The 27,278-nt window shown below is 46.6% G+C and overlaps 1 protein-coding gene across 2 annotated transcripts in view; it reads right to left on the reverse strand.

The window, feature by feature from the left end:
• Nucleotides 1–27,278, reverse strand: part of LRRIQ1 (leucine rich repeats and IQ motif containing 1) — a 2,234,608-nt gene that overhangs the window by 1,354,106 nt on the left and 853,224 nt on the right. For both annotated transcript variants that reach the window (XM_069629324.1, XM_069629323.1), the window contains exon 11: nt 17,639–17,766. In XM_069629324.1, the coding sequence (XP_069485425.1) occupies nt 17,639–17,766 (128 nt within the window). The remainder of the gene's footprint in view (nt 1–17,638; nt 17,767–27,278) is intronic.

The raw sequence follows: 27,278 nt of genomic DNA on the forward strand, positions 1-27,278 counted from the left end.
ACCATGCTCCCTCATAGTCTCGGCCAGGGCATCATCGAACACTGGGTCCGCTTCCCCTAGGCAGGCCTCCGCTTCCCCCTCGAGGGCTTGCAGGGACTCCAACATGCTCCTCTCAAACTCCCTGCAAGTCTCCTTGAGGACCTCAGCCCACCTCTCTGCCCGACGCTGTGAATTCTGCACCCTGGCCATGCTGAGTCTTGCCTCCTCTGCCCGCTGCCGTTCTGCCCGGATCTGCTGGCCCAAACGCTGGCCCACGGACAACATCCTTTGTGTAAGGTCCACGTTTGCCTCCTGCCTGATAGCCGATACCTGCCTCCCTCTGATTGAATGCCCAGAGTCCTGTAGCCTCCTACTCTGAGCATGCTGCTGCCAAATAGCCCGGTGCCTGCGCCTCAAGGACAGCCTCCGGTAGGGTGGCAACCCCCGGGACTGTTGTGCATGTGCCCTGCTCCTTGGGCGCATGCTCTTCCTCCATTGCCACAGCTCTTGTCACCGGCTGGATCTGCGTGGTGACCACCTCGGTTGATCCAACTTCGACTCCCAACTCAGGCAGGGATGTGATCTCCACCAGACTGGCCGCCAGGGTTGGGACAGGTACACAGGGAGCCCTGGTGGTATTTGGGCCAGAAGGCGGCAGGGAGGATGACTGGTGCACAGAGGAGGAAGATGAGGAGGGGTAGCAGAAGTGGCCAGCCCACGCACCCAAATCGGGACCAGGAAATGTGCTAGCCAGTTCACGAGACGCACAACCTTCTTGTGATGATGTGCAAGCCCCAGTTTGGAAGCCTGCACATCATCACGAATGGTGCCTGTCCACCTCATGAAACCGGCTAGCACCGGTTCCACGCGGTCCCGAATGGCGACATCCGCAGGTATTGGTGTTTCCTTTTGGGTGGAAACATCTGCCACCTGCGGATATGTCCGGCCTGGGTTATGCCTGCAGGTGCATACTGGTGCAGTCGCAGTCCCAGGGGCAGGATCAGTCACAGGCCCCTCCACAGAGACCTGCACTGCCTCCTGTCCCCGAGTGTGGACTGCACCAGTCACACCCACATCATGATCCCCGCTGGGAACCTTTGGCTGGGCTGATGCAGCCTCCTCCTCCACCTCCGCCAACCTGGATGCCTTCCCTTCTGTCTTCTGCATCGGATTGCCCCTGTGCTACCTCACCTGTCCCTCCCACTGCCGAGGACCCCACGACTGGCTTCACCCTCTTGGGCCTCCCCTCAGCAGCTGCGGCTGTTGTCTCGGATTCAGTACCAGTCTCCTCGCTCCCCGAAGATGATATGAGCTGGGAGCGTGACTGGGCCTTGCGTCTAAGCTTGGTGAAGGAATGCCTGCTGTCTTGCTCCACAGCGCCTTCTCCGCCCTCTTCTTCTATCGTCGTTGTGGATAGGGAGACATAGAACACAAACATCAGGGTACTGAAAATATGTCTGTTTTGCACAAAGCAAATGTACGAGTGGCACTGCCAAAGGTCACAACCATCACCACCGTCCACAACACACAGGTTAGTGCAATTAACACACATGCACAATCATGTCTGGCATTTTCAACAGACAATCACATCCTTGGACAAGGCACTGTCAGAACCTCAAAATTGTGCATTCACCTCACATGCACCATGGGACATACACATCAAATTCACACACATCAGCTGACAGTCAAATCATGAAGCAGGCCATGGAGCTATCACGTCAGAGTGCACTAGAGGTCAATTTGGCAGAGTCAATCAAACAATCTAATGCTCAAGTGACATCCATCCCAGAGTGTCGGCCAGTCACACACTCCCTCTTTAGAAACTTGCACATATGCACCATGCATGTCCATGATGTTGCCAAAAGCACCCATGTGTGACACCTCTCACATGGCCAAGTCCAGACACATGAAATCAACCATGTGCACATCGTTACATGCTGCTGCGCATCACACATTGCTACACAAACACGTTGATGTGACACATGCTTGAATGGACACACATGCAGCACTGTCTGGGACATGCACACAGACATCTGTATAAGAGACATACCAGACATAAGGCCAAGGTGCACACTTCAACCATACATCAACATGCACATGCACTATGATGGACAAGTACACATGGACACTTACCAGTCGACTCCAGACGGAGTTCCAAATCCATGACCAGGGCATACAGCGCTGGGTAGAACCGCTCCAGGACCCGCTTGTTGGTGGTGGTCAACCTGCCCCGGCGCCCCTCTTGGTTCATGCTAGCCTTGAAGAAGCGCTGGGCTTTGTTGTGGGTCCTGGCTTTGAAGTCCTCCCAGTGCTTGTGGACATGGATGTAGTCACGGGGATAGCATCCACAATGTCCACCCAGATCTTCCTTCGTCCTTCCTTGTCGAATTGCGATGGTCTGTGGAAGAAAGCATCATAATGCACCAGGACTTGCTCCACTAGGATGCCAACTTCCCTGACTGAGAAGCTGACAGCCCTTTGCCTCGCTGCCGGGGGGTTGCCACTTGCCTCCGATGATGCTTCAGACATGGCAACCCCCGAGGCAGGTAGGTATGGGTGGGCAAGGTGGTCCTGGTGCTGAGCTGTGGAGCGGTGGTCTGGCAAGTCGGGAGTCTACTGGTTCAGCAGATGTGGTCTCCGGTCCAACCACAGAAGCACTGGCAATGGCTGTACAGCAGGCACCAAAATGGCAGGGCACGTGGGCAGCAGGCACACACAGTGGGCAGGCAGCAGCAGATTTTTGTTTTTGAGGCTGACATTTTGCATACTGTGGGTGCCCCCGTGTCTCGCGTACCCCCATTTTCAAGGTCATACTACCCTACGTGTCCTTCGCATATGCAATTTTGTTGGGTTGCTGGGTGCCACAGCATACTACGTCACGTTTTTACTTTACACGTGGGCTAACGAGGGGTCGCATACACGTAATTTTCGGTTTTGGGGTGCCTGTGCATTACGCTGGCAGTTTATTTTTCCCCAGGGGTTACATTGAGCCTTGCGGGAGCACACTGGTACGTTTAACATCACGTACACTGCCCCCTCACTGAAATTGCCCAGGACAATTGATTTCTGTGCCTCCCATTGCACAATTCCATCAGTGCCATGAGTGGGAGGGCAACAAGTGGGAAGGGTGGCTGAGGTGCCCAGGGACATGCAGGGAGAGCTGTGCCCCCAATCCAACAGGGTCAGGGAGATGCATCTGATATCCCCAGCACCCATGGTCCCGTGGCAGCAGTGCCATCTGCTGTCCCTACCAGCCAGGATCAGGAAGCTGAAGGGGCAGCTGTAGCACCCGCCGCCCAGGCTCAGGGTCACAGAGCCAGGCCTGTAGTGGTCCAGGCACAGGTCCACAGGGACCCAGGTGCAGTAGTCCCTGTCTCGAAGGGGAAGGCACGTGTTGGGGAAGTGGCAGTCACAAGCACACAGGTACAGATACCTGCAAGGCAAACTCCTCTCCAAACATTGGTGGGTGATGCCATAGCCCAGTCCACCAGTGCTCCAGCCCCTACTGACCCACGTGGTCCCAGCCACTCAGGGTCTGCACGGCCTTGCAAGAAGACAAAGCGTGCAGTAGCGGGACAGGCTCCAACCCAAGGCACGGCACAGGAGACTCACACGTTGAGGAAGAGGAGCTTCAGTGATGAGGAACTCAAGATCCTCATGGACTACCTGAGGGAACACAGGCTCTTATCTTCAGATGACATTTTTGTGGGGGTCACCGAAGACAAACTCAGGGATGGTTTGCCCAAAGCAAGATTCCCTTTCCTCTCCTTAAACGCTTTCCCAGTCATACACTGGCACAAGCCGCAATCTTCGACGATGTGGCCCACCCCCAGGCACCAGAGACATGCTCGATGAGGATCGGTTATGGGCATCTTTGCCGAACCCTCAACACATTTCTTGAAGCCTTTTTTCGGGGTATCTGTAGACATTTTAGTAATGATACTTGCAACTACACAGTAAATAACACATTGAGGCGAAGAACCGTTGCCAGCAGCTGTGCGGAAAATCAGAACTGAGGCAACGGGTGTGGTGCGTGCCATATATACCAGCGTCAACGTCATACTCGAGGAGGATGGAGGCTCTTGAGGAACACAAGGTTGATGACGCACAGCGCCCTCTGCTGAAAAATGTTTCCGAGCTGCAGGCAGGATATCGGAGTATATCAAAGATGAGGAATACGTGGGAGGACACAATCCATTCGAAATATAAAGCTATTTGGTATAGTTGCTTATCAGGAAAAGTTCTACATTGCCAAAACCATCAGAGTTTGTTTTAATATCAACTGGTTTCCTGTGACTACTACAGTTGTCAGAGCTGTTGCGTATTACTGTATGAGGCTGGGGACCTCACCCACAAGAGGTTGGGATCCGTCCTGTAGGCTTCCTTATTTCTCTGCCTGGGAAGGCTTGATACCTTCTCCCGCGAGGACAAGGCATGCGCGAGGGGGTAGGGTAGAAGAAATGTAGTTAAAAAGGGCTGTGTGCATCACAATAGAGATGCCACACCAGGGGAATGGCTGGAGTAATTTGGACCTCAGGCAGACAGAGGTTGAGAGAAGCACAGGGAAGATCACAAGAGTTGTCCTGACATCTTGGGAATAGCCAGACTACACTTCCTTTCTGTCCCTCTCCTCCCAACTCTCTGCAGGAAATGCACTCTGGGAACTGACATCAAAGCCAAAAGGATTGACCTCTTACAGAAAGCTGAGAATGGACAAATCTGCTCTGGCGAATTGACCATGGAAGGGGCTGGGACCCTACCCACTCATATCATTGAATCATCTTGGGAATCTTCTTTCAATGCTCTTCTTGAAATTTCACTGAAACCTTGTTGGGATAAAAACTGCTTTAAGTCCCCAGCCATTACGATGAAGATAGGGTTTTCCAAGGAGGGGGCAGTCCATCTCCCCTACTTCTTCAGTGGAACATTTGAAGTGACCTGCTGTTTGAAAACCTTACTGCTGCTGGTCACTGGCAACCAGCACTGTGCCTGCAGAAGCGGCAAACCCGCAAGTATCCGTGGCCACCTTCCTAGCAAGTAAAAGCTGAAGACAGACCACCTTTTCTCAGAGACCCAGTGCAGTGCCCCACATCACACAAAGGAGATACTTGAGGAAAACCAGACTTCCACTATTGTAACCAGGACTCTACCTGCTGAAGTAGCAGCCCTGCAAATGTCTCTGGCAGCATTCTTCCCAGCTGGGAAGGGCAGAAGATTGACTAATCTTCCCTCGGAGACCAAGGAAAGGGTGTCACAGAAACTTAAGGATGACAGGCATACTGGCTGCTAAGACCACATTTTATGCTCCACCTACTCTCCTCCTTTGACTGCCACAGCTGACTCCCACCCTGACACAGCCCTCTCAAACTTCCACCTCTCCATCACCAACACTTTCAAAATGATTGCCCCTGTCATGAGGGTCTGACTGAAGCCTGCCAAAAAGTGCAACTCTTGATACGACTCTGATCTTGCTGCCCTTAAACGCAAGTGCAGGGCAGCAGAACGGAAATGGGGATCCTCAGGTGCACCCTCTGACAAGCTGGCATGCCACCTTCTTCAAAGGCAATAAAGACTTTCCATCCGGTCCAAGAAGAGAGTCCACATTCAATCCTGCATCTCCACAGCATCTAACAACACAGCCAAACCTTTCCAAGCCTGCAAGGAACTGGACAATCCTACTGCAGTGGCGTCCTCTACTGCACCCAGGCTTCCTCTACTTCACCCACCTCCAGGCCCTTTGCTCGGCCCGGCTGCACACTTCACCGCCAAAACACAGGACATGTTGTCCTCCCTCGCCTCCGCACCCACTCAGACACCAACATCTCTTGGGCCCCCCTCGCTCACCTCTCCCCCTCTTCTTTCCTCCCTCTCCCGTCACACCTTATGAGGTCTCTAGACAAGTGCGGTCTATGAAAGACTCTTCCAAAGAGGTTGCCCCCTGCCCTTCCAAAACCATCAAGGACAACATTGACACCATCACACCAGCTTTGGCAGGCCTCTGTAATCTCTCCTTTGCCACTGGTGTTTTTAACACTTCCCTCAAGCACTCTCTTGTGCACCCTCTGCTCAAAAAACCTTGTGCCGATCCCTCTATTCTTGCACATTACCGCCCCATCTCTATCACTTCTTTCCTGGGAAAATGACTGGAGAAGTTGGCTATCTCTCAGCTTACCCTCCACACTGAAACTTTTGTTCATCTCCATGACCTTCAGTTTGACTTCAGAGCATCCAGAGGCACAGAAACTGCTCTTCTTCACGGGTGTTCAGATCTGCGCTCAAATCTTGATTCCAACTCTCCTTCTGTCCTCATTCTCCTTGACCTCTTTTCTGCTTTCGATACAGTAAACCACAACATCCTGATCTCCCTTCTCCATGACACCCTGGGTATCGCAGATCAGTCCCATGCGTGACTTGCCTCCTTTCTCTCTGAACGGCCTTCCCAGGTGGATCTTCAGTCCTTTCTCTCCTTCATCACTCTCTCTACTTGTCGTGTCCCCCAGGGATCTAACCTATCCCTATCTAATGTTTTTCATGGTCTACATGGCCCCTCTGGCCCGCAGGATCTCTGCCTTCCCATCCAACTTTCAGTGTTATGCAGATGACACACAGCTCTCTTTCAGGCTACCCTCCTCCTCCTCCTCACTCATTCCTGACTTTCTGTCTGCAATTCAGTCTTGGTGTGCTGCAAACGATCTCTACCTCAATGCCAGCAAGACAGAAATCATCCTCATTGGGACCCCTGTTCCTGCTTTCCCACTCTCACTCTGGCCGGCCTCCCTTGACCCTGCGCCCTCAGCCACTAATGAGGAGAACATCTTGGGGTCTTCTTCAACTCCAATCTCTCCTTCTCCTCTAACATCTCGGTCATCTCTAAAAAGTCCCTCTACCATCTTCATGTCCTCAGAGGTATTCTACCCTTTCTCACTTTCCCCCAGAGGTTTAATGTCTCCAAAGCCCTGGTCATCTCTAGACTGGATTACTGCAACAGTCTCTTTCTCAATCTGTCTGCTTCTACTCTACGACCTCTACAACTCATCCAGAACAGGGCCATGAGACTGATCCTTGGCCTCAAGCCCAGGGACCGCATCTCTCTGGCACTGAACACCCTCCACTGGCTCTCCGTGGCTGCAAGGGTCATGTGCAAGACCCTCTGCATAGTCCACAAGGCTTTCCACAGCTCTCTCTCCCAGAATACTCTCCTTCAAGAGCCCTCCCCTAATCTTCCTCTAACTCACTATGGCTTAGCCGTTTTTCCAAACAGTGATTTGGGGGTAGATCTTTATCCTCTGCAGGTGCCTCCCTCTGGAACCACCACCCTGCCCCTCTCTGTCTTGAGCCTGATCTTATTAAGTTCTGGAAACTCCTCAAGACCTTCCACTTCTCTTCCACTTTCTCTCTCCCCCTCCCCTGCTAACCCCCATCTCTACTCCCTCCTCCTTCTGTGCCCCAACTCTGTCTGTTTACTGACTGGTCGCCTGGTGCACCTACAGAACCTCACAGATGGCCGGCTCCCCCGCCAGTCCTTACACTTGCCCCAGGGCCTCTGCACTCTGCTCACCACTATTGCACTTTTGGAACTCGTTCTATGAGAAGGGTAACCTTTCTGCACTTAACCCAGGGCACTGCTTGACTGTGCGCACTTGTTCCCATCCCCCTCCCTTAAACTTCCCGTCTGCGCACTTACATTACCTAGAATGCACTAGGCCTAGTTCGTCTGGCCTAATTCGGTAGTTTCTGTACGTCTCCCCCACCCCCTATCACCTCACTATTTGTCATGCACTTGCACTATCTGAAATGCTGCTTGCCTTTTATGGTAGCCTATGGGTTGCATGTCTTCTACCTCTCCTTCCCCCTTTCTCCTTCCTTCCTGTCATGCACTTCACTAGCATTAATGCCATCAGGTCAGTAAGCTAGTCATTTTTTGCTAGATCTTTAGGAATCTTCAAGGCCTAAGAATGACTCTGTATTCCCTGGTTCCCCTACCACCTTGAAGTGCTTTGAAGCACTTCACTTGTGTATAAGCGCTTTACAAATAAACAATTACAATTACATCCTTGTAATCCTGCAGAACAGTAGTAATTTCATCACAAACAGGAAGTGTTGAATTCTGGGACAGACCACACAGCCTTCCTCTATGCCTGTCACAACCGTGAACGAGTGACAGGTTGAGAAAGCTTCATAGCATCGTCAATAAGCTCCCTTCAAGTCGCAACATAAACCTGAAGTGTGAAAACCCAGGACATGACGGTCCTAATGTCAGTGTGCTGTTGAAATATAGGTGCAGAGATCCAGGGTCTCACAACCAGAGGATAAGCAAGTCTGACTTTATCTGGTTATTTTTAATGGAACACTGTACATGTCAAGGGACCCAATTCAATATTTTAAATTCAATGACTGTAGGATCATGGCCAGGGCCACCATCCTCAAACTCTCCTTCACAAACGTGTTTAGGAACCCGAGATCAGGCCGTGTTGCAAAGACAAATTCTTCCTGCAGGATGAGACAGTTGAACCCCTTTCCCTTCTCTTTTCAGGGATCCGTTTCCATCAATCCATTTGAAAGCATTGTGGGTTATAACAGGGTTATGGATTTGTCCCAATCAATTGGGGCCAAGGACTTCGCTAAACCTGGGCAAGATAGCCTACCAGGGCAATGCAGAGCCATACCTACAGTTAGGAAGGATTTCCTATTTGAATGTAATGTTCCCTCCATGTATCAACCCCCAATCTTTTTGCTGCTGTTTTACACCCTGATCTAACCTTTGCCAGAGAAGCTCAGCCCTCCGCCAAACTCCTCTGGGCTTTTGTTCACTTCTTATGGGGAAATGACATGCCCTTAAGACAGTCAGTACTGGGAGACTTTGTTTCCCTTAGTCCTTTCCTCATGTTGCAGCTTTTGTGCAACATGTAACAAGAGTGCAATGTAACTTACTTTACCGCACCCTTGGGTCTCTAGTCATTCCAAAGGCCCTAGAAACTCTCGCTGGACTTATAATGAACTGTGCAGATGTGTCACAGACAGGACTGGTGGCAGATATCGTTTATCTTAGGTTTTGAATCCTTTTTTGCCATGTTATCCGCGATTACCGCGTTTGGCACAAATACGTGGCCTGGCTCCAAAATGGTCATGCCACGCAGTTCTTTGTCCTGTCCTTTGGCCATCGTGCCCCTTCACCTTCCCCAGGTCGAGCCGACCCGGGTCAGTCCTTATTTGGTCATGCACTTTCCCACGAAACCCAAAGCTTTCGCGGGCTTCTGCCTGCCTTGTGTATGTGCCTCCAGGATGTGGGCAGGGATGTCTGTTCCCAATACACATCCTGGGTGCCAGAGAGTCTGGAGTGTCCTGAATGCCTGGGACCACAGTGGTCCGTGATTGGTCCACGTATGGAGTGAGTGTTTGTGAGCAGATCTCCCATTGGGTCCTGTCCGTTTTGGCGCAAAGGGAACTTTGGATAAGAGGAGGCCGAAAACACAATTACCATGTCGATCTCTTGAGTTCACACGAACAAAGGATAAGGAGCCAAATATCCTGCAACAAGAAGCCGTGTCGAGGAACCGCTGGTGACCCACTGGAAGGTTTGGCACCCTGAGCCCGCTGTCGTCCTGCGAGACGCCTCTTCATCTGATCGACCTAGAAGGTCTGCGAAGGCGCTTCGACCCATTGGAATAGTGGGACCAACTATTATCGGAACCTTCATCAAACCCTGCAAGTAAGCCTCTTCGGAAGTGTCCCTAGGCCAACGAGTTGGCTGACCAGCTTACACAGGACGTTTGCTCTTTCACCGCCGCCGTTTCGAGGAAGCCCTCGAAACTTGGAATGCTGCTTGCTCTGTGTCCCCGGCACCCTCACACCGAATTTCATACACTTGGCATTCCCAGGTCTGAAGTGAGACGAGTGCGCCTGGACCGGAGTAAAGGCGGTTACCGTGTTGCTCTGCTGTGGCAACGACCTGTGCAAGTTCGCTGCACTTGTGACCCCCTTGACCCTGAAACCTGCTACCGCGGAAACTACACGGTGTCGAGATGTCCTGCTTGTCGCATCCGAACCTGCCCGCAAAGTGAACTGAACTGGCGAAGTCTGGGTCTGCCTGCGTCGGGGACCGGTGAGTAGTCCATACCCAACCGGTGGCCCCTAGCGCAGGAACCCATTTCTGCCGCACTCTCACCCTGCCTCTGCCCACAAGTGGAGGTCTTGCTTGAATAGTGGGGACTTGTTCTTCATCGCCTCATCCACCTTCCTGAACTGTCAGAGAGCCTTGAAGAGACCCTATTTTGTCCATTGGCACACGCGCGTGCATGTACTATTGAGCATAAGGCTCCTCTCTTCGTAGGGCTTGAACTGCCTCTTAGTTAGGTATATTACTGATGTCGAACTGGGTCTAACGATTACTTGCACGGCCTGTTTTCCTCCCCATCTAGGTGGTCTACATATTTCGTGCTTTTAACTCCTTAGACCCCTCGGTCTTGTATATATAGTGTATTGATTGTGATGTGTTGGTTTACTTCAGTATTATTGTGATTCTTTGCTATGGTCGATGTTACAAAGGCCTTGTAATAAATGTGTCTATATTTTTAATATAACACCTGAATGGAGTAATTTCTAAGTGTCCTTGCTTTGTTTGCTCATTGAGGTCTTTCAGTCACCCTCACCCCTCTTGAGACTTAGTCTTGATCGCCACCATAGCTACCCTGATTGGTCTGGCTTGTCCAGAGGTTACCCTGTTCCAAGAAACTAGGTTGGCCTTCTGAACCTCTGCCCCTCCAGGTCAGAGTTCAGAAATCCATTTTAACACCTACCCTAGGGGTGGATATGGGAGAGTTGAAGTAGACCACTTTCCCAGCTCACCGGTATGCCTAGATCCGCACATGTACACTGGTACCTCTGTCTCTATCACAATGCCTATCAGCCTCTGACCTGGCTAGGTCTCTCTTGCTAATCTTTCAGGGGGATCCCAGAAGGCAGCAACATCCATAGAAAAACTGGGACTACAAGTACCTCAATGCAGCTAGGCACAATGGACAAGACCCAAACTGTGCAGGACGAACAGACTGGTTACCCGAATTGGAATGCAATAGGCTTCCCCATTCAGGAGACGAATTGGAGACTAGAGACCCACTACATACTGACCTGGCATGCTACAGGAGAGCAGGGCAGCAGCAAGGTTGGAACCAGCATACAACACAGCTATACTGGAGACTAGGGAATACTCCCCAAACCTCTTGTGGACTAGGACTTAGTTAATCCAGAAGGGAAACCGGGAACAAAAACAATCATAGTGACTGCCTGGAGAGCATGGCTAAGATAAAGACTGAAAAGTGGTGGGGCTAAATATCTTCGTGAAGACTTTGTGGGCAAAATTCATCCCACAAGGGGAGGAGTTGGGACTAGACAGAGGTTGGCACAGGGATACAGCTGACTCAGGTAGCCAATGGGAGTGGAGAGAAGCTTCCAGACAGAAGGATAAGGATTATAAAAAGTCAACAGAATCATATTGCAGTGAGATGTGTTTGGGTGAGGCCGAGCAGGTGAAGAAGGACCAAAGCAACAGAGAGAAGTGGACAGTAGGTAGAGGACGACTCGAAGGAGACTTGAAAGTATTTGAACATAGAGAAGGTAAAAGGTTGGGAGTCACAAGGTAGTACTAAGTGGGAGTGAGAGAGGGCGTGGTTGAAGTTAGTTTGGGGGGGAAGAGTAGGAGGGGTTTTGAGAGTAGGAGAGAGAGTGATAAGAAAGGAAGCAGAGCCGGTATGGTGAAAGAACGCAGGGGCAGGGTAGTGCAGGAAGGAGTGAAATCTCGAGTGAAGTAGATAGCTCAGGAATGAGACAGGAGAGTAGAGACAGGAGAAGGGAGAGAGGGTGCCAAGACCTGGAGATGGCAGGTAGACAGAAGAATGATCAGGAGGAAGCTGGAGAGTAGAGACAGGAGGGGAGAGAAAGAGAAGACGAGGAGATTCAGTGTGGAGAAGGGAGAGAGGGGAAGACAGAGGGATAGAGAGATAGAGAGAGAGAGAACAGGGGACAAAGAGAGACATGAGAAAGAGAGAGAAAACTAAGAGACTGTTTATGCGGAGAGAGAGAGACCGAGAGAGAGACAGAGAGAACAGGTGAGTGAAGAGAAGGTATTCTCATCTAGAGGAAGGGTGCCAAGGCAATCAGTATAACCTCGCTAGGTCCAACCTAGACAGTAGCGGTCACCTTGCTCTGGTGAAGTGATACTATTATCATACCTGGTTGAAAAGGACACCTGGGCTAGGGAGGTGGGGGACCCCTTTTAGAATGAGTGAAAGGTTACAGGGCCCACCCCTAGTCTTGGACCCACAATTGTCTCTGTCTGTGTATGTATATTTTTTTCTATAATAAAAAATAGTAACTGAATGTATTGGACATGTCTTGTAACTCATCGAGAACCTTGCCACAAGTATTTTCTTTTTAGTAGCTAGTTCATGTGTGCTGCCTGTGTGAAAGAGAGGGAAAGAAGAACGTTAGGATACCTTTGAGCAAAGAGAAGGGTGTAATAAGTACTCTAAACAAAGCTTTATTCAAATAACATTTCATCCATAAAAAGAATACAAAACAACACAACCAAATACATCGTCATAAAAGAATCATAATTTGTCATAGCAGCTTCAGTCTGGAAAGTACAGAGGAAAACTGTAAAAACAATTAAAACAATTAAAAAATGTAACTGGAGTTCAATTTCATTTCATGGTCAAGTTTAGACCAAGCAGCAGCAAGATAATTTGCAAAAGTCGAAATCATTAAAGGGTTCAACAAAGTTTTAAAAAACACAATTGCTTCCCTCACACCGTTAGTGTTGTTATAGACCATACAGAGAGAAAGAAATGTCAACCTTAATTCTTTGAACAAGGGGCAATAAAACAGTAGCCTTGTTAAAATATCCCTCCACATGTCCATAATTTCTGACATCTGCGAGGCCCCCTCGACAAGGAAAACAGAGTTCAAACATGCAACAGAAGACAACCACATTAAAGTCGTTTGGGGCTGATGAGGCAGAGGACATGGAAGTCACCAGAGGTTTATACCTGCCTCTGCTGGCCACTGAGCTAAAGTAATGCTGTTGAGACTGAGAACGAGTGTGCTTTATGCATGATTAAGCAAGAGTTACAAGAAGAGCCATGGTTGGTCCCCAGACATCACATGCACGCTTGGTGTGGATTCGACACAGACAAGCATTTTGTACCATCCATCTAAATCTGTATCTGTATCAGCTTATAGTGGAGGAGTCCTATTTTTTTTAACCATTAGATCATATCTGACTCTCCTTGTTGAGTTGACTTTGGTTAGGGTATATCACACTATTGTTATAAATGAAATTCTTTATTAACCTGACCTGGTCCTGCCCTTGAAACAGAAGGTTCTTATTAAATATGTGCAAAGTGGTAATTTTGGTGCTTGAAGGTTTCATTAAAATCTCTATTGAAATGTGTATGTGGAATCATAGTTGTGAACATTCTATATATTATGAATTAGCTCTGCTCAAAGTACTGCCAAGGCATGGACAGCTTCTACCCCGTCAATGCTCAAGGTATGTTTTTGGGAGATAGTCTTCTTCAATAATTCAGATGATGCAGTGAGGACCATTTATCTGAACCAAGGTACAAAGGACAAATGCAGATGTTTCTGTTGGGAAAAATGTATCGAAAGCTCAGGTATTAATTTAATACTTTTTTCCTCATATTGGTGTCCTAAAAACATACACTGTTCCAATGATCTCAAAATTAGGACCCTCATCCTTCTTCATTCAATCCATACTATTCATGGTCATTTACTATGCTTGTGTAATTGGTGTGAAACCAAACATCCCAAATTGTGAGTTTGGTGCAGTGTCCCTTTGTTTTCCATTTTTCCATGTTTGTGATAACGTAAGGACAGAGACGGGACGAACATATGAAATCATAAGTCTCTCGGGTGCAGGGTACAAGTATCTGGTTTTCACTATGGTAGCAAAATCGATCCTATGTGTCCCTTTTACATTATTTCAATCCTGAAACAGTCATTGTGTAGACCCCTTTTTGCATTTCTTGGTCTGCCAACAGTATGAATCTTCTGCCTCATGAATGCTTTTGCACACCTGCATTTTGTGTTGGTTCATCCCTCGCTTTGATTCCCTGTTCCAGGACAAGACCCTACCACGGCCCTCTGGTGTGAGCCTCGAATGTGCTCGTTATCTGGGGCTGCTTCTCGCAGAAATTAATCCTTCCCACCCCAGGCTTTTCTCTGTTCACTCACCCGCTTCTGTTTTTAGAATCGTTTCCTGGCAGGATAGCCAGTTCACAATCAGGACCGGGGATCAGGAAAATCAGAGCTGAGAGTTCTCTTACTGGCAGCAGCCCCAGCCGTTCCAAACTGTAGAGTGCATGGTGCTGGTGTACCCTAGAGGTGAAGCAACTCGTTGCCATCATGTGAGAGTCAAGCAACCAGAGATTGTTCCTATATGGCAGAATGTTAAAGGAGCATGGCCTTACACAGGCATGACTCTTTCATCCTTTTCAAAGGTAACAGCCAGGACCATATCCAACCAGTTTCTAAATAGTGTATGGATTGTGACCCAAATCCACATCTGAAATCTTTATCCAGGAAGAGGTGCACAGAATTCAAATGTGGTAGCCCACACTGATTGGGTGGCCACCAGAACGTTTCAATTAATGCAAACCTGTAGTTGGTAATTAAGTTCACCTCCTACCCACACCATTTTCTCAAAGGTGGAAGGTCTGCTTCAGTTACTGATATAACATTGGGGAGAAGTATCTAATCTAGAACAAGATGCTGATCTCAACATTGGACATGATGCAGGTCAAGTGGGGCATGCAAGATTCCAAGAACCTTCATGGCTGCAAAGGTTTGCCCAGCGACTGCAGAAAATTGGCCTGCTTCTTACTGGGTGAGAAAACGGAATTTACTCGCTCCTCTCAACTCAGCAGGACAAGCCTTATGGCATCCTGAGCCCTCTGAAGCCCTTGCTTGTCTGGTTCAGCACAGTGAGCAATGACAAAAAGTTAAGACCACTAGAAAATAGATCTATCCACAGCTGAAGATCTGCAACTGCTTAATAGGCCGACAGACAAAAACGAACAATCTCCCAAAGTGATGTGCCCTATGTACTATCGGTGGTAATCTTCTGCCACTGGAGTGGCACTTCCACGAGACTGGTCTATTTCTGTCCCCTATGGCTTTGGCCTCCCAGCTGCGAGAAAATGCATCATTCCCAAAGCCAATCTAACCTAATGACACTCAGAACCCTGCTCTTGCAAGCTCTGAATCTAACCAGAACCAAGAATCTGACTGATTGCGCCATTTATTAACCCTCAAATAGCAAGGAGGAAGAGACCGGAGAGTTTTGCAGTGCTTGCAGAGACACCTGATGTATCTGAAGGAGTGCTGGCTACTTGAAAGTTTTACTTTTAGTCTGGAGGTGCCGAAGTGGCACAGAAAGGTCCTAATCCCCATCAATTTAATCGCACAGCATCAGGAACATATCCCATTCACCCAATCAGCATTCTGTCCATCGTCCCTGATTTCAAAGTGACTTCATTACATAGTGCCAAATTGTCAAAGCGTTTGTGGAGACTGCAGGAGGACAAAATCAATGCCTGCACCCCATAGAAAAAGGCACCGTCACATATTAGTATAGGTTTTTGCACAGCGTTTCATTTTTAAAAGTGCTAGAGGTTTGCATAATCATTAAAACATGATTTGTAAACAATAACACCAAAATAATTTCCCAAATAAAAGTGGGTATTTCCCCATCCTGCTAAAACTGATCCATTATGTTAAAGAATGAATACTACAAGCAAACGGTGCCAGAAAGCGAAATTCTGAAGAGAATCATTAACGTTGTTGATGTGTGATATCCCTGGGAGGTGGCCCCATGAAAGGGTCCTTCTTTGATCCATATTTACCACCTGGACAGCTCACGCATCACATTCATGTGTCCACGTTTATTTTGAATAACAGCGCTAAAGAAACCCATGAAGTCTCACGTATTTTGGCTTTAACATGCTGTGTTCTAGTTTGAAGTCATATGCAGGATCTGAGGCCAGTTTACGGTAAATTACCCCGCCAAGAAAGAAACCTGCTGGGTCTGTTGTTACTCATTTTACACGAGATTTGCATACCAGAGTAAAACAGAACCACTTGGGCCTTCGCATTCATTTCCCTGAGCAAGGCCGGGCTCACACATGTACACACAGGGGCTCCTAAAAGAGGCTATATGCTTCGAGAATGTCGTGTGACGTACCGTGTGGAAAAAGTACTTGGACAAAAAACATGAAAGCTACCCAACTGAAAAATATTCTGACTGAAGACGTACACTTCAAAAAAACAGTTTTCATTTCAGGGTTTCTAACATTACACAGCAAGAGAATATCGCAGATGTGGGACTGAATCAGTGCTGCTTTCTGCAGGACACTCGTTACCTTTTCACCCAGGTCCTGCCTCACTTTGTGAATTACGTAAAGAAGAGGTCTGAAGGCTTTCAACAAAATATGTAAGGACAAGCTGACAAAGGCGCATTGGTCTGATGTTCGGGGCTGTGCAGTGTAGAAACAATTAAAATAATTAGCTGTCTCAAAACTCTAAGCTATCAAGAGGCTGCAATGCCCACGGGTACACAAGCTCCGAGTGTTGACAGGTCTGCATTGTTTTCTGCATTTTTACAGACAGCAGAAAACAGCGCCGTGCAATGCATTTAAACGGGAAGCCACACGAGTGAATGGCAGGGCCAGACCAACCCTAACAGCTGGACAGCACATGACATGACATTAAGTAGACTAAATTCATTAAGGCAATCATTTCAAACTCACTTCCAGGAATCAAGGGAAAACAGTAAAGTTTTCTATTACACTATGAGGTCACACAACCCTCCAATAAAAGGGCTTGCATCACTGACAATAAACAGGAGAGATTTAAGAGTGGGTTTTCCCTTTAATGGCACATCTCAGTCTAACACACTGCTGTACACAGGATTAGTTTGCATCAGTTGTATTAAAAAAAATATATAGTAGCATTAAAAACAAAAAAAACGAAGAGTACACATTAATATTGAAATATCATAAATTAAATTGAATGACTGCCTGCAACGCAGCGTGTATGACTTTGGAAACCTCCCCCCACCAGTCATAGACCATGTGAAATCAAAGAGGTATACTGACCACCATGGAAATTGAGGTGGCTTTAGGACCAAACGTGATGCTTTAAACAACAAAGGCATAAGGCATGTCGGTGGATATATGCTGCACATTCAATATGTAGGAAATGAACCAGAAGCAATTGTAAATCGTACAGTTATGGTGTTAGTCATTACACATGTTCAAAGGGACAATGATGTTCCCTTATAATTTGTTGCGTGAATAAAAAGATCCTTGTCAATTGGACTAGATTAAAGATGCATTACATTTCTGTTAATACAAGGCGAACATGCATTGCAACCCATGAGAGCCCAACTTCCACAAGAACACATATTTGCAATGCATTTCCACATAACGCTAACTGAGGAGTAGAGCCATGATAACTAAAACATGTAAATCTCCTCCTAGGAGGACCAACCTGTGGAGAGAGAGAGATGGCGAAGAGAAAGACACTCTTGCATATATTAATACAACAGGTTAAGATAAACATCTAGTTTTGTAATCTAATTTACCTGTTTTGAGACAATGAGAGAATCTGCAGTAAAGGCATCCAAAAAGAAGACATGGTTTCCAACTCTGTAACGCTGTTATCATCCAGGTACAATTCTCTTAACAGCACTTGATTCTCTAAAGCAGGGGGCTAAAAACAGATGCAGTATTTATTATATGATATAGGACAGTGACACACCCTATTTGTGTGAATCACCTTAAATGTGTTTGAGATTCCTTGTAAATTGTATGACTGAGACAGTGCAGGACAGGTTAAGACCCCTTCCTTACCCAACTCAATGATCTGGCATTAATAAAGTGACTTCATATACTATGCACACAGGTATCTACTGGGAAATCCCGTTTTCGTTCCTGAAAAAAGCCACTTGCCTTGCAGTAATAAAGATATGTTCAATGCCATCAAGCCCCCCCTCCTTTACCACAGCTAAAAGTAAAGAGACACCTGCTATCTAGCATTCCCAAGTTTGTTTGATGAATGTTTTCTTTCTGGAAACCACACTCCTCTTTCAAAACTATCAACACATTGATGAATATATCTTTTCTTTTAAAATATTTTTTTTTATTTGTGTTTGGTTTAACATGACACTTTTACAAGATCACTAGGTACATCCGTTTTACAAAAGTGCATGAGGTAGAATAGAGTCAGGAAAAAAAGATTTAGAACCAAGAGGTTAGATTGAAGGAACACATCATGGAGTCTCTCTCGGACAGGAGTCACGTTGCGCTAGACAAGTTTTCATGTCTTTCAAAAAGTTTACTAGCCCATATGTGAGTTTTCGCTCTGACACCTCAAACATGGCCTTCCACCAATCGTCGGCAGAGTAGGTTTGTCACGCCCAAAAGATCGGGCCGAATAGTCGAGTTCGTAAGCTAGGCAGCTTTGGGCAGAACAAGATTAAATGTTTGAGAGACTCGGTTGATTGCTCACAGAAGCGACAAGTGAGGTTTACGTTTTAGTTTTTATTCCATGATCTGGTACGGTCTTTAATTAGATACAGATTCAGTCTGAATTCAATTAAAAGCAATCTTGAGTTTTGGTCTGGCGTTTGGAGCAAATAAGGCTGCAGTTTGTCGTACGCTCTTGCTTCGAAAGGAACGTCTCTCATTAGGCGGGAACTTTGTCTGTCTGTGCAGGTTGTTTTCCAGTCTGCTCTCCACAGTTTTTGCTTCGCTTTTTCAGGGTTTTCTAGCAAGGTCGAAATCTTGATGTTGTTCGCTTCGAGCACTTCAAGGCATAGTTTACTCCACATGGAGAGAACCGTGTAATCCGGATCAGTGTTAGGCTTGTATAGAATTCTAAATTGTGGAGCCGGGATTGGTATGATGGTCTTCCTGTAAAGGTTTAATAGATTCCAACATACTCTAGCGTGTATGGATATTAGTCCTAGTTTGTATCTTAGATTACAAGTAGGACATCCTTTTGGAAGGTGAAGGGCTCTGGTCCAGAAGATGTTCTCGAGTGTTCTCCACAGTTCATGTGGGCAGCCTAGCATGTTTTCTGCTCCAAAGATGAGAGCCGGGACAGCCTTTTGGCAGTAAAAATTCAGTAAAGGCTTTATAGAGAATTTTCCGAATTTTTAGTTGATAATGGCTGCCTGGCAAGCTAGTTGTCGACATTTCTTTTTTGTTGCTTCAACCCAAGGACCGTCGTTTATGTTGGAGCTTATCAGCGTGCCCAAGTATTTGATGTTTTGGTGAGATTGTTATAGTTGTTTTTTCAAGATGCCAGGTTTGTTTGAAGCGTTCCTGTTTTTGGGTTGACAGGTTACGGAAGATCAGTATTTCACATTTCTGCTTGTTAATGCAAAGTTTGTTTCTGGTGATGTAGGCTTCCAAGGCATCGAGCTTGCGTTGCAGTCCGATTGGTGTGGCGTCCAAAATAATCAAGTCGTCAGCATAAATGAGCCAACCAACGTGTGAACTGTGAAAAGCAAATATCAATAACCCTGGATTAAACAACTTTAAGCAACCTCTCCAGCGAAGAGCACATGGAAATAGTTGCTGCCTTATATAAAAGCCCTTAGTTTTGTGACATGATCATATATTGCAATATAAAAAGGAAGAATTAAAATACATTTTTCTATTAGAGCATTCCTGGGAAAAAAGCACATATAGCAAATATTTAACTTCGTCACAGCAAAGACAACGGTTTCTTTATGTATGATTGTTCAACCACGTGCTCTGTAGCGCTTTTCAATTTAGCAGACTGAATTTAAAACACGGAAAACATCTTTTAGTTTCAGGACTATGACGTTCCCTTCGATAACGTTACCTAGAGAAGGGTTTGTAATCAAGGTAATGCCCTCCAATAGATGAAACTACTGCTTAAATACACACTACTCATTATTTTGGCGTACTGACATTTTCTCCAATCAATAGGGATTGCTATTGTAAGCAATAACCACTGTGCCATAAATCTCACAGTTAAACTGCAAAAAGAGCATAGAGTCGTATATTGGCCGAACATCATACATTATTTAATGTTGCATGGAATACATCATCACTGAAACAAGCTGTTTATTTAGACCTTCAATTAAATCCTTAATCACTGGTATGACAAATACATGTCTACAGGGTATTTCCTATAGTCTGTTATTGAAAAAAGATACATCGTAGAAGAGGATTGGCGTGATCCTGACTTGATGGCTCAAATATGCCAAGATCTCCTTTTCTTGCAAAGTGGAACAGTCATCTTTTCGCGATTGAGACCATTACGTTTCATCATTCATGTGTACGTTTTAAATGCTCAAACGATATAGGAACACACTAACACACTACCAAATTGAACATTGTCAGGTTGTGATGGTAAACATTAATCACTCTAGAAAGAAGGCTCTACTGGTGCGGCGACATTTTAAGAAACAACTGTTACATGGACACTGCTGCAGCCTTTCTGGAATACTCAATCATTCCTGAGTCCAGTGTTTCCAGTTTCTCTTTAACTCTGGGGATAAGCGGCTTTGAAGGAAAGTCAGACATACAGATTCCTGGCTAGAGAACATCACAACAGACTAGCGTCACAACTAGCGTCACAACAGACGCCGCCCCGGGAGGAAAAGGCAGGAGGCTTCTCTGCCCTTCCAGCAGCACCCGTGTGCTAAGAGGAGCCTGCCGTCGCCTCCACACCCCCAACAACCAGGTGGGGCATTATTTTGAGCACTGCCAGAATCTGCTGCCACAATTCCTGGCTAACGCTCCCTAGAACCCAAAAATCAGATTTTGGCTAAAACGATGTCCACAACTGTGCTTTTGCACATCCCTCGCCGTGTGCCACCATTACGACCAGCATGGTCAATGGCCGCGCCTCGTAACCCTGCCTAAGCGCCAGCCACTTTCCAGTAGCAGCCTTGGCCTTGGATTGGCCACTGCCCCCTAAACCCGCCCCTCGACTTCACCGACAGGCATAAGCCGAAGGGCGAGCTAAAGGGCCTGTCAGCGGCTGTCCGCGGATGGCCGCACGGCTGCCACGCCACACCAAGGAGCCCTGTAAGTACTTTTCTGTAGTAAATGTCATCATTTTCTACTTCTTGATTATGCTCAGGCCCACATGACAAAACGAAGTCCTGCCGGCCAGTATTAACTTCATTGACTATCCCGCACTACTAAGGGAGCGTATGCCTTGCACTAGTACCCCTAGCCTTACTGTTTCTTTGACTGTACCGAGACCGGTTATCTACTGCCACAACCAGAGCTAAATGACTGTTTTCAACACTCTCCTGACCAAAGCCGCATGTGACTCCTACCCTTTACTCCGTCCTAATCTCAGGCCATTTCTACAGTATTGTGCTTATGTGCCCACTGTGTTTGAACTCTGCTACATTAAGCCCAAATTCATGCTTCACCAGGTCACTCTGCATTACTGCTTTACGATTCCCTTCCATGGGGTTATCCAGACTCATGCACCCTAGATATAGCCATTTTAGTAGGCATATATCCCCATCTGTGTACTCCTTAGCCAAAGTTGCACCTGCCTTATTTGTGTGCACTTAGCCAAAGTTGAATCTGCCTATTGGTGTGCATCCCTAGCCCTGTCGAATCTGCCTTTCCTAGCCCTTCACCCTAGTTCTCACCTTTGCCAAGACAATGCTCACCTGGTTCACACTTATCATGTTCCCTTTCTGTGTCATGCAAGATAGTGTACCATGCAGCGGTAATAAGTACATAGCCTTCAACAATGGTCTAGCCAAAATGGATGCCTGAAACACTCCCCCATCCCCTGCCTCACACCCTTCCTGCCCACCAGGTCACCCATCCCACCTAGCTACCTCCAAAACCCCACCACCAAAAACAGCAACCACCCAGTTGACACCCTAACTAACATTACCTCTGATAGAACTTTACGTCACCCTAGACCAAGTGTTCCATGTTTGACAGGGGAAGCCAATCTTAGTATTAAGCCTAACCACACCAAACCTAGTACTAAGCCCGTCACAACTAAGCCCCCAGGAAACACACTCACAGTTAACCCTAACTTCACAGCCCGGAACAATAGACTAGGCACCAGACTCCCTCTTATGATTAGAAAGCTTCTTGCCAAACCCCACACCAAGACTAATAAAAAGGATACAGCCTCCAACAAGCCCAAATCACTCCCCTAAAAGGAGCACTACTAAATGTCAGATCCCTTGTTGCCCATCCTACAGAAATTGCTGACATCATCCTAACAATCTTGACTTCCTCGCCATAACAGAAACTTGGCTACATGAGGCAGCAGGACCTTATTTAACCTTAGCTATTGCAGACAAATACTCCATCCTCAGAGCTGACAGACCCAATGCTCGGTGAGGAGGTGTAGCTATTATCTTTAAATCCTCCCTAGACCTCAGATCAGTCACTTCCTCTGCACTAAATTCATGTGAGCACCTTACTATCAATTTGCAAACCTCTCCCAATAGCACGATCTCCATTCACTTAATATATAGACCCCCAGGTCATCCTGGAGCCTTTGAGGACGACATCACCTCTCTAATAGCTGAGAACTCAAAGCCATCAGCACAAATCATCATCCTCAGAGACTTTAACCTTGGGTACAATGACCCTAATGACTCTTCAGCCTCCTCTTTAGCTAACGCTCTAGCTGAGCATGGCTTCACACAACTCAGCTCTCAACCTACTCATCAGAAAGGTAGAATCATCGCTTGGGTAGCTGCTCTCAATTGCAATATTACTTGCACAGCCCCCCAACCTCTTGTATGGACTGACCACCATCTCATTCCATTAGATATTAATATCAACAACCTAGCTCCCAATAAGTGCCCTACTGCACCAGCCTGTCTGACCAGGAATAAATGTAACATCACCGCTGAAGCCCTAATACCTTTGGTCCTTCCCACTCTCAACGCACTTCCGGCCACTGCCGACCTTAACTTATTGGTCAACACTTACAATGATTCCATGGCCATAGCCATTGATACCATCGACCCATTGAAACTGCGCAAATGAAAACCTAGAGCTCATTTGAACTCTTGGTACACCCCCGAACTCAAACTATTGAGAAAAAAGAAAGCTAAACTAGAAACACTTTGGAAAATGACACCATCTGCTGAAAACAAAACCAATCTTACGAATATCTCCTCCTTATATAAAAATGAGATAATTTGCACCAAGAAAGAAACATACAACGTTAGGCAGGATCCTGCACCAGATAACCTTTCAATATTCTAAAGGAATTAGAAAATCCTAATCCACCTACAGATACTTGCACGAAAGACAAACCCTGGTGCACCAGTATCCAGAACGCCTTAGCCAAAAAAATCTCAGGGCTTCAAACCAAAATAGAGTCTAAACGACAACAACTCACCAGTAGCAAGTCTGCCAGCCCAAGCACACCACCCCCCATTGACACCAATTTAGGCTTCACATTCAAAAAAGTTACTATACCGGAAGTATAAAAAATGATAGCCTCTCTAAAACCTTCCAACTGCAAAGGGGACAGCTGCCCTGCCCAGATTATAAAAGACGCAGCCAGAGATCTATCCCCTTTTATCACCAAATTAATAAACCTGTCTTTCTCCACTAATTCAGTCCCTAGTAACTTTAAACAATCATGAGTTCTCCCACTTCTAAAAAAACAATCATTAGACCCGACCATACCCATCAATTACAGACCCATCACCACAGTCCCATTCTTGCTAAGAATCCTTGACAGAGTCGCCTACCTGCAAATTCAGGACTACGTAGAAACAAACAAATTGCTAGGAATACGTCAATCTAGCTTTAGACCGCAACACAGTACAGAAACTGCCCTTGTTGACCTCAAAAGTCAGATTGATGAAATCAAGGATAAAGGCAACGCAGCCATCATACTCCTTTTAGACCTCTCAGCAGCTTTTGATCTGGTCGATCACCAAATCCTCTGCAACCACCTAGCTTCTGCAGCTCACTTCTCCTCCTCTGCTGTCATATGGATACAATCCTTCCTGGCTAACAGAACCATGAGGGTCTTCTCACCAGTAGCAGCTGCTGACCCTATCCCTATCACATGCGGTGTCCCACAAGGCTCATGTGTTTGGCCCACTTTGTACAATATATTTACAAAGACACTCTTTGACAAACTGGACCATCTGGGTGTCACCTACACCAATTATGCAGATGACACCCAGATACTCCTCACCCTTTCAGGTAACTTCAATGCTGACGTCATCCGGATTAACAAAATCTTTACCATCATTCAGGCATGGATGGCCACACACGGCCTCTGCCTGAATGAGTAAACTGAACTTCTCCTCGTCGGTTCACCCAATAACCTACTGAAACTTAGCCCTAATTACAATAACATCATCATCGATGGTAACACTATTCCCATTGTCAAAGGTTTGAAAACCCTTGGCTTTTATCTTGATGCCAACACTAACCTCTCCAAACAAATTAACATGACTGCCTCAGCCACTGCCTACACTGGTAAGCTGATCAGGGCCTGCAGACCTTTATGCTCCTCTAATAGCTGCCTCACCTTGGCCAGGGCTCTTATACAGTTCAAACTGGACTACTGTAACAGTCTATACCTAGGCGCAAACCAATCCATAATTAATAAACTACAGGTACTCCAAAATAAGGTGTTACGAGCAGCATTAAACATCCCCAGGCGAGAGCACATCTCCTCCACCAGAAAATCGTGCAAATGGCTCTCCATACAACAAGAAATCGACCTAAAAACCATCTGTCTCACATACAAAGCGTTAAACCACATAGCCCCCCCTTATATCACCAACAAATTTACCTTGAAATCTGTTCCCAGAATTAATAGATCCTCGAACACATTATGCCTAACTGTGCCCAGATTCAGCTTAAAAAGAGTTGGAGGATCCAGCTTCACGGTCCTTGCCTCCCAATTTTGGAACACCTTACCACTCAACATCAAATCCATTGAGTCCTTCCAGTCCTTTAGGAAACAGGTCATTAGTTGTTTAATGGACAAAAACTATCAGTTACCTTCCTCTCTCTACTATGTCTGATGATATTGCCTATACTGTAATTGTACTTTTTACTTACAAACTGTATGAATGTATATCTGTAAAATGTATATAATGTACTATGTAACCGTTTACTGAAGCGCCCTTTTACCTCTGGGTCCGGAGCGCTATACAAATAAATAAAACAAACAAACATTAGCACCTTGATGGTGGGCACCGGCCAGTCACAATACTCACACCACAGGCTGTATTCACTGGTACAGGTCCACGTTCTGAACAGCCTGAGTGCAGCTCTCCCTGCCCCACCCCCTCCCCCACCTGCCTCTGAACACCTCTGCACCTGCAAGGATCACTAAAATAATCACATTAAAACATAATTTAAAAGCATTCCTCTATGTTCCCTTATTCCATGCCATACTTCTAAGGTCACTATTCCTTGTTGATGACGTCATGTTCACCAAGAAGAAAAAGAGACTTTAGCAGTATGGCCTGTGATCAAGAAACACAGAATACTTTTGTTTTTAAATTGCTAGGATAGAGTGTATTGTTCACCGGTGCTATTGGCGATATTCCCCAAAGTGGCAGGCCGAGAAGACCACTTTAAGGAATCCCATCTTCGCTCAAAAAAACATTACCCAAAGAGTTCTGCTTTGGTATATGAACAGGCATTACTGTATGATGTTCTCACCAGTTGGAGGGCTAAATGTCACATCTATGGACAATGGAAAATCTAAAGTGAAGGGAATGGTGGTGGATGTGATGCAGTTTCAGGAAGGACAAGTCTGAGAGATGAGGGGACACCCATTTTAGTACAGTGTCCTTCAAGCCGAAGGAAGAGAGGTTGAAGGAGGGAGGATCCACAGGCTCACATTTTTATAGATTGGGTAATTGGTAGAGAAAGAGTTTGCAGGCATGTTTTAATTTGGTCAAGATAGTGGACCACATAGTAGGGAATACACTTTCCTTTAAGAATAGGAAAGGGGAGATGAGATGGCAGAGAGCAGAGGATTAAAAGATGAGGTCTAGCGAGATGCCTCGAGTGTGGGTAGGGGTTTTATGACAATTGAGTGGACAGAGAGTGGAGTCCAGCTGTAATTGATGGGCTTTGGCCAAGTTGTCAGGTTGAGGTCACCCACAATGGCAGGAACATTAACAGGGAAAGATTGCAATAGTGGATTGAGGACTGAAAAAAGGTTGAGAGTGCCCAGTTGGGCAGGTAGATGAATAGGATAGTGGTGAGGGGTTAGAGGGGCAGTTGGGAGCAAGAATCTTGACTGAAATGTGTTCAAAGAAGGAGGGAGTTAAGTCATGGGAATGCAGAGAGGGGCCAGTGGTGTGTCTTTAGTAATCATTACATCAAGACTGCAATGGTTCTTTTGTTAGCCGAGGGGTGTTGGAAATGATAGCCATGCCTTCACTGGTGGCAGTCAGAGTGGCAGTGTGGAGAGAGGGAATCCACATTTCATTGACGCCCATAAGAGATAGTTTAAGGTAATGGGAGTCAAAGTGGTCAGTAAGAAATGAAGTCTTATCACAGATGCATGGGTCATACTAGAGGCCAAAGTGAAATAAGTTAGAGAGCTTGAGGACGGTGGGGGGTTGGGTGTCTTTTGAAAGAACCATGAGGGGTACATGGGGTTTGAATAGGTAGGGCCAGGGTGAGTGGAATAATCGGGGTGCCAATTAGAATGTATAGTGAGGATAGGAATAAAGGGTAAGTAGTTGAAGGGGAGAAGAGGAGCAGTAAGAAGGGCCCTCCTGCTATGCAGAGGCCTCAAGGGATGAGTCAGGAGAAGAATAAGTTATTTACCTGTGGTAACGTTCTTTCGACTGGATGTTCCTCCCACATACTCCTCATCTTTGATATTCAAGTCTGCTTGCAACTTGCTTCAGAATTTATTTTTCATAGGGTCGAGCGTCAAGCAACTGAGAGTCTTGGTCTTCGACGGCCTCCATAGCGTCCCTCGTTACATCGACGCTGGTATATGAAGGTCGTGCGCTGACCGTTCCCCGAGTTCTAGTTTTTTTCCTCCTTTAATTTACTGAGTCAAAGGAGGAGACAATCCTGACATTGCAAGAAAGGAAGGTGTAAGACACAGAAATTCTAGGAAGGCAAGACGGGATGGATGAGAGGGCGATGAGAAATACGTGGGCAGAACATCCAGTCGAAAGAACGTTACCATGGGTAAGTAACTTATTCGCTGAATGGATTGTGTCCTCCCACATATTC

The sequence above is a fragment of the Ambystoma mexicanum genome, chromosome 12, assembly GCF_040938575.1.
Source record: "Ambystoma mexicanum isolate Mex_15411 chromosome 12, UKY_AmexF1_1, whole genome shotgun sequence".
In the NCBI taxonomy this organism is placed as follows: domain Eukaryota; kingdom Metazoa; phylum Chordata; class Amphibia; order Caudata; family Ambystomatidae; genus Ambystoma; species Ambystoma mexicanum.